The 8,565-nt window shown below is 43.2% G+C and overlaps 1 protein-coding gene across 1 annotated transcript; it reads right to left on the bottom strand.

Moving 5' to 3' along the window:
• Positions 1-311: 311 nt before the first annotated feature.
• On the bottom strand, positions 312-3,325 carry LOC306964787 (arylamine N-acetyltransferase, pineal gland isozyme NAT-3-like). The gene is made up of 2 exons (XM_079558940.1): positions 3,013-3,325; positions 312-906 (listed from the first exon to the last, which is right to left on the bottom strand). Exons 1-2 carry the CDS (start codon positions 3,315-3,317, stop codon positions 339-341), a joined length of 873 nt encoding a protein of 290 aa, XP_079415066.1. The 5' UTR covers positions 3,318-3,325; the 3' UTR covers positions 312-338.
• Positions 3,326-8,565: the final 5,240 nt, after the last annotated feature.

The following is an 8,565-nucleotide window of genomic DNA, read 5'->3' as shown; positions in this document are numbered from 1 at the left end:
ATGTTCCTCCCCTGGAGGCCCTGATGTTCCTCCCCTGGAGGCCCTGATGTTCCTCCACTGGAGGCCCTGATGTTCCTCCACTGGAGGCCCTGATGTCCCCCCCCTGGAGGCCCAGATGTTCCTCCCCTGAAGGCCCTGATGTTCCTCCCCTGGAGGCCCTGATGTTCCTCCCCTGGAGGCCCTGATGTTCCTCCACTGGAGGCCCTGATGTTCCTCCCCTGGAGGCCCTGATGTTCCTCCCCTGGAGGCCCTGATGTTCCTCCACTGGAGGCCCTGATGTTCCTCCCCTGGAGGCCCTGATGTTCCTCCCCTGGAGGCCCTGATGTTCCTCCCCTGACCTACACGCTGTAGAGCATCTTCCGCTCTGGCGTCCTGAGCCGGTTGTTCAGTCTGATGTGAAACTCCTCCATCAGCAGCTGCTCCAGCTCCGCCTCCGGGACCTCCCTCATCTCGTACAGGTCGTGCTCCAGGTCCGGCCTGTAGGTCACGTGACTGTAGACCCGCCCCACCAGCGCCTTGACCCCGCCCTCCCTCTGCAGCGAGGCGATGGACTTGTTCACGAACAGCGAGGCCACGTCCGTCTGCAGCCTCTCGTTGACCTCGGCGAAGTCCTCCGGGCGCCGCGGCTCCAGGGTGAAGCGATACAGCGGCCGAGCCAGCTCCACGTGCACCAAACCGCTGGCCTCGAACCCGGGCGTGAGCACCTCAGGGCGCCGGCTCGTCTTCTCCAGCGCCCAGGTGTCGCCCGTCTGCGTCAGCGTGAAAACCCCGGGCTCTTGGATCTGCTCCTTCCCCGACTGCAGCTCCAGAGGCTCCCAGATCTGTTTGGAGACGCCGAAGCTCACGTCCACGATGAAGTCCCGCCCCTCCACCGACACCTTCCCGATGACGTGGTTTTCAAAGGGGCTGAAAGGCAAAGGTCGTTTATAAACAAATCAGACACGAGGCCATTCAAAGAGCAACGAGATACGATCAGTCCAATAAAGAGGCTGAAATGATGCCAACATGTGAGGGCTGCGAGGGTGTGTCTGAGTGTGTGTGTTCAAAGGGCAGGGTGTGTGTGTGTGTGTGTGTGTGTGTGTACGCATGCTCTTATAATTACGACATTGTGAGGACCAGTTTGAGTTTAATACCAACAGAGTGAGGACATTTGTGTAAAGTGAGGACATTTTGGGTGGTCCTCACTTATTTGAAGGATTGTTTGAGGGTCAAGATGTGGTTTTAGGGTTAGGGTACAGGGTTAGGGTCTGGGTGTCCTCACTAAGATAGCAGTTCAAGATTGTGTGTGTATGTGTGTAAGTGTGTTCTTGTACTTACACCATTGTGAGGACCAGTTTGAGTTTTTTTTGTGAGGACACTTTTTGGAAAGTGAGGACATTTTGGGTGGTCCTCACGTACGTTTGAGGGTCAAGATGAGGTTTTAGGGTTAGGGTTAGAATTGTGTTAAAATATTGGGGTTAGGTTTAGGGTCTGGGTAATACATTATGTCTATGAGTGTCCTCACTAAGATAGAAGTATAAGATTGTGTGCGTTTAAGACCAATTCCTCCATTAAAGGCACAAACATCCTCATTGCGATCAGGGCTTTTCCTAAAAGCGGTTGCTCAGCGTGTGTGAGTCATGTGACCTGGCGCTGCCGCTCTGTGTCACGTGTACAGGTGTGTACAGGTGTGTTCAGGCGTGTTCTCCGGCTCTGCGTTTCTTTAGTGCAGAGAGCTGTTTGTGGCTCTTCATTGTTACGTTATCAAAAGAAAGGTGCGTCAAAGTAATGATACTGTATCATTATAGACTCAAGGTGACTGATAACACTTTCTCTTTGTTTCTGTGGCCAAAAACAATTATCTAACTTTTGACAGAGTTAGTTGGAGAAAGCTGTTGAACTAATCTGTTTAATGTTTGTATTCACAGGCCCGTGTTCACCTGCCGTCAGTGAGTGTCGTCTGCATACACTGCGTTCCAAATTATTATGCAAATTGTATTTTTGTGTCAAAAAGGTAAAAAAAAACAATAATAATAATGAAACTCATGGATGGTATCGTGTCTCGGGGCTCTTTGAATCACTGACATGAATGTCAGAGACCTGGGATGATTAGTTTCAGGTTAAGCCCAGTTAAGGGAAAAACTGATGAAAAAGGGTGTTCCACTTTATTATGCAGATCATCATTTTCAAGCAATATGGGAAAGAAAAAGGATCTCTCTGCTGATGAAAAGCATGAAATAGTTGAATGCCTTGGTCTAGGTATGAAAACATTCGATATTTCATGAAAGATGAAGCGTAATCATCGAACTGTTAAGAGATTTGTGTTGATAAAGGGCACAATGAGGACGGTTTCTGCCAGACAAACACATCAGATTAAGAGAACAGCTGCTACAAAGCAGCAGACAGGTATTTGAAGCTGCTGGCGCCTCTGGAGTCCCCCAAACATCAAGGTGTAGGACCCTCCAGAGGCTGCAGTTGTGCATAAACCTTCTGTCCGGCCTCCCCTAAACTGTTCATGAAGTCACAAGTTTAATAGATTTAAGAATTTTGAAGCTGCTCAAAGAAGGTCCTATGTTAAAATATAACTTGACCTGTTTAGATGTTTTTGATTGAAATAGCTTTTGATTTCAGTAAATATGACCTCCTAATGATACAAATTCAACAAATGACCATTTTTAGTCAACTACAAGCTTTAAAATGTATTGAAACTATGAGTTGCACAATAATTTGGAACAGTAGATTTTGAGTTTACTATATTTATTCTTGAAAAAAATACTGTTATCACTGGGAGTTTTTTTCAATCACATGCATATTATCCTCTAACAGTAAAGAGTTTAGAAAATCTTAGAAAAATGTCATTTGCATAATAATTTGGAACGCAGTGTAAGATAGAAGCCTGTACAGATAGAATAAAAGGGGCCCAAGGATCGACCCCTGGGGGACTCCACAGGTCGCAGCCATTTCCTCTGAGACCCAGCTCCCAATGTGGACAAAGTACGTCCTGCCTGCGAGATAGGACTAGCCCGGTCTCACCTGTAGTCTCTGCAGTGAGCGCTGTAGACCCTGGAGCCCAGCACGGTGACGCGGTACCCGAGCTCCGACAGCACCCGCAGGAACAGGGTGCCGCTCTCAAAGCACCAGCCCCCCCGGCCGCGCCTCACGATCTTGTCCCAGACCCGGAGCGGGTCCATGGACAGCTCCTCGCCGCAGTGCAGGCTCAGGTTCTCGAACGGCACCGACATCACGTGGAGCCTGTGCAGCCGCCGCAGCGTGGGCAGGTCCGGCCGCTCGAAGGGCCCGGAGAAGCCGATTCTTTGGAAGTACTCGCTCAAATCCATGTCGCCTGGAGAATATGAGGAAAAGGCAGGTTTACTCCACTTAAAACATCCCGCGGGGGTCAGTGTTGAGATTTTTACGAAGTTTTTCCTGTAACATCTTAGTTTTAAAGCAGTACTAAGTAACTCGTGCCCCTAGAGGCCATAAGCGCCACTGCAGGTGGGTGAGAGTAAATACTACGCTGACAGAAAAGACAAAGGGACAGAGGGATATTGTTCGTCCAAGTACACAATGGAGATGAGTTTTTTCACTCAAATTTGGCTGTAAATACTGTTTAAGTGGTGCTAGCCCATAGTTAGCCTGTTAGCTTCTCCTTCGTGATTCCATTAGTGTGTATTGGTGACTCCGACCCAGTGGCAGGGAAAGTTGAAAGTGTGGTTTTCTGGCCAGAGACACCAGGGGGAGATGAAAGACCCTCCAATCATCCCATTAACGCTTGTATCACCCCCAGAGGGACTACGGGAAGGATTTATTAAAGTAAACAAGTTACTTAATTCTGCTTTAATGTCAGAGTGCAAAACAGACCAAAACTCTTCCTTTACAATGTTTATTTAGTGAGATTTTGTTCCAACAAGTAACCCCAACATGGCTGTGAATCTCCCTGGTCTTTCCCACGCTTCTTCATTCACAAATATTGCCATGTTTGGTATCCATGTGTAGCATGAAAGGCCTGTACCACTGGGGTGCCATCACCACTGTTCAAGTCCAGGACCCGGAGGCCAGTGGGTCGGATCACAGCTGACCCTTCTCACCCTGGACATGGACTATTCACCCGTCTCCCCTCAGGCAGGAGCTCCGGTCCATCCAGCCCCACACCTCCTGCCACATGAACAGTGTTTTTCCCTCCAACATCAGACTCATGAACAATACGAAGACAAGACCCAATAACTCCGTTTCATGAACGTAATAACCTGTTCCAGCCATTTGCACTGCTCTACTGCACTGGTTCTCAACCTTTTGGAGCCGCGACCCCCATTAGGACCGGTAAAGGGGTTCGTGACCCTCCGTCCGGGCCACACCTTGAGAAATAGGAACATTAGCCAACATAATTCTTAAAAAACAAAGAAAAAAAACAAATGACTGAAATAAACCTCATCAAACTATGAACAAATAATGGCACTCTGGTACAATCGCAAACAAATGCTACAATGAAACATTAGACTATATGCTAATGAAAATATGTCTATTTTATCTAAATCAGGGGTGCCCAAAGTGGGGCCCGCGGGCCAAATTTGGCCCGCCGAAACAATACTGTTGGCCCACCAGAGTGGCCTACTTTTGGGCTGCGTGTGGTTAAAACTAACTCTCTTCCATTCATTCTCAATGGTAAATATGGATGCAGTACAGATTTTGACCACCAGCGTCAAATTGGGGGCGCTGTTTCACTCCTTTTGGAAACACTGTTGTGGTGTCTTGGTGTTTATCAATCACAGAGCGTTGTAGCATCAACTTTCACAGTTTTCCAACTTTTATTGAAAAGTTTGTTGACGTCAACAACAGTATATGTTAAAAATGGACTTGCAAAAGTATTGATGCTGAACTGACACTTTCAAAATAATCTAATGATCTAATCTAATGTTGAGTTAACGAATGAGGTAAAGTTACTGTAGGTGCTGTAGATGCAGGTGTTTTTTTTTTACATTTTGCACTAAATTGCTACAATTGTTGGTTTTACTTTACTAAAACTAGGCTTTTGCCATAGTTACCATTTGTTTTAATATAGCATGTTATTTGTATAGATAGAAACAAATGCAAAGGCAATGGAAAAAATAAAAAGTAAATAAAATAAGTAGCTTTATAATTTGCAGTTATATGTGTTTTTCGTGCTTGACATCGCCGTGTTTGGCCCGCGACTCACAGGCACTTTTTCATTTTGGCCTCGGAGACAAAAAGTTTGGGCACCCCTGATCTAAATGGTCTGTCGACCCCCCAAATTTGTCTCGCGACCCCCAGGTTGAGAACAACCACTGCTCTACTGCACTATGTGGTCTTGGTCTTGTCATAAATCGCATAAAATTTACCACATGTTGTTATTGAACAAGCCGTGGATTTGCTTTTAAGACTGAAATTATGATCAACCCAATAATATTTATTCTAACAGACTCCAGTGTGTTTCTGTGTAGTTTCAGATAGAAAATAGGCTTGCGACCCACCCGTTGAGAATCACTGTTTTACATCATATGTGGGATGTTCTGCAAAGACATTTAAAAATACACTATAAAAATACACTATTTCTCACATTTTTAGAGTACTTTCACAGGTATTTGATCACTTATTTGCATAATAATATTTCGCTAAATCATATTGGGGGCCAGACGTTCTGTCCTGGAGGGCCGGATTTGACCCCCGGGCCTGACGTTGCCCACCCCTGGTTTACAGTCTTATAGTTTTTATAGTTTGTTTATGAGTCATATGTTTTATGCTTCATGTTGCAAGATTGAACCTGTTTATAACCAAGGCCAATAAAACAATTCTGATTAAATTCAGTAATGACAGAGATGATGCTGTAAGGCAAGGGTTCAGAAAGACAAGTCCACACGTTACAGGCTTGGACTCAACTACATTTGGAAGGTTTTTAGAGGGATTTTCAGTAATTCAGTGTTCATTTTGACACATATTTTAATTTAGCTTTAGTCGACATTCAGTCTAGTCGATTAACATTACATGTAAATTTAGTCGACTTTGCATTTATAACATGTATTATAATCCTGCTCCTTTGGCAGAGAATTGAAATGATCTGTTTCAAACAATGCTCTTTTCATTTTCATTAAGTCAATGAAAGTATCTAGACATTTTAGTGATAGTTTTAGTCTCAAAAACAACTTTTAATTTAGTTTTAGTCGACGAAACATTGATATAATTCCTTTGAACCACAAACAAAAAGATCCAACATCCCTCTGAACAAATCTTAGTAACTAATGTATCAACAAAATAAGTCCATACATTTAAACCTGGCTTTATCCATGTATGAAAAAACTAAATTGCCATGCATTTGTTTCTCTTGTTTCCCATTGAGCTGCAGCGCCTCCGCTTAAATCAAATGTCCATAAACAGATTTATAATTGATCATTAACGCTCACTGTCACGTTTGTCACGCGCACATTTCTTCCTCTGTGTTTCTGTGGAAAAGAGAAAACTCCTGGAGAAGTTTCTCTACCAGGGAAACAACACTGCCCGTCAGATTCAGTTCTGTTTATAGTTTAAAGAGTTTTAGAAGTTTTTTTTTTAAAGTGAGAGACACTTACGCAGCTCCGAGGGTCAAACCGCTGCAGTTTCTGCCGCCGGGGATTCTTCTGTCAAAGTGAAAGATGAAAAGTCACTTCCTGAACTCGGACTGCGCCGCTGGGGTTAATCATCTGCGAGAACGCGCCCCCTAGTGGTGGGTTTTGTTATCGTCATGCGACTTTTTCTGCAACTGTTAGGGTTTAACCTCTTAACTCCCGCCTGAACCGAGAGGATCTTTGTCCTCACGTCATCAGATTTTTTTCCCATCATTTTGTCGTTGGGTATTCAACTTATTTTTGTAACTTTTTTGTCATTTTTTCGTCAATTCTTTTTTTTTTGTCAAAATTTTAGCACATTTTTGTCATTTTTTTGTCACTTTTCTGTCATTTTTTTTGTCATATTTATGTCACTTTTTTGTCACATTTTAGTAATTTTTTGGTCAATTTTTTATCACATTTTTGTCATTTTTTTGTCATTTTTTTGGTCACATTTTTGCATTTTTTTGTCATTTTTTTATCACATTTTTGTTATTTTTTTGTCCATTTTTAATCAAAATTTTGTCATTTTTTGTCACATTTTTGTCAATTTTTGTCATTTTTTTGTCAATTTTTGTCATTTTTTTTTCCATTTTTGTCATTTTTTTAATCAATTTTTTAAATCAAATTTTTGACATTTTTTGTCACATTTTTGTCATTTTTTTTTCGCACACCGGGTTAAGAGCAGGCTGCAGTAGCATGTACGTGTGTTCCAGCATGTCTGCAAATAAAGTTGAACTTACAAACGATTACGTCCATTCTGTATGGTTTAAGACTGAGTGAACGGAACAGAATGAAACAAACCTTGTAGTGACCCAGCGGCTTTTGATCACGGGGGTCTCTACATTGCTCCAGGATCAATGGTTTTGGAGGACATCTGGTGAGAGGGTCCGTCAGCAGTGAAAACCTTCCAAATAACTGATCCTGTAGCGTTCTATCGACCACTGTGATGGAAAGTTAAATACCCACCACTCATGCAGCCGCTGGGTCACTACAAGGTCAGACACACACAAATATCAACTTTTTTTTCCATATAAAAAAAGTTGTATATTGAACCTTTAACTCAAATAAAATGCCACATTAGATCATTTTGAAAGTGTCAGTTTAGCATCAATTCTTTTATAAGTCAATTTTCAACACGTGCCTTTGCAATAAAAGTTGGAAAACACCACAACAGTGTTTCCTTATATGTGAAAGGAGTGAAACAGCGCCCCCAATTTGACGCTGGTGGCCAAAATGTGTACTGCATCCATATTTACTATTGAAAATGAATGGGAGAGAGTTTGTAAAAACCAGATGCAGCGCAAAAGTAAGTCACCCTCTGGCGGCAGCGACAATATTTTTTATTCCTAGGATAGTTGGTAGATCAACCAGTCACAAGTCAAGAGAGTGAAAGTCGTGCAGATATATCAACCAATCAGCTTAAGCCTGACCCCGCCTGAGCCACTAACCTTAAGGATAGTGGGCGGTGCCTAATTTTAATACGTCTCTGATTGGATGATGAATGTCCACCGTATACCAACTATCCTAGGAAAAATATTTTTGCTGGCGGCGGACCAAATATGGCCCGTGGGCCCCACTTTGGGCACCCCTGGTTTAGACCACCTGTCCCTCTACGGTGGTACCGCACAGCTATTTAAACCTCACTTTTTCAGTAACGTTAATGACAAATGACCCCCCAGTGTTTCAGAGTCATTAAAGGACTTAAAGCCTTAATGTCACTGAAAAGCCTTACAGGTGTTCCATGTTATTCCAAATAATAATTCATATTTGTGTATATTTTTTAGTGACTCAGTGGCTTTATGAGTCACTCCAGGTTAGATTCTGGAGGATCGTAGACGTCACTGTGAGGAAAAGCAAAGGTGAGTTTTTTTTAGTGCAGCTTTAAATGTAAATGTTCTAATCTTTTGTTTCATAAATTCATGGGGAACCATTGGTCCAAAGCTCCTGCAGCTGCATATTATCATTTTTTGGATTAATTTTGTTAAAT

Source organism: Gobius niger, assembly GCF_951799975.1.
Source record: "Gobius niger genome assembly, chromosome: 6".
In the NCBI taxonomy this organism is placed as follows: Eukaryota; Metazoa; Chordata; class Actinopteri; order Gobiiformes; family Gobiidae; genus Gobius; species Gobius niger.
This window is presented reverse-complemented; position numbering and strand designations above follow the sequence as displayed.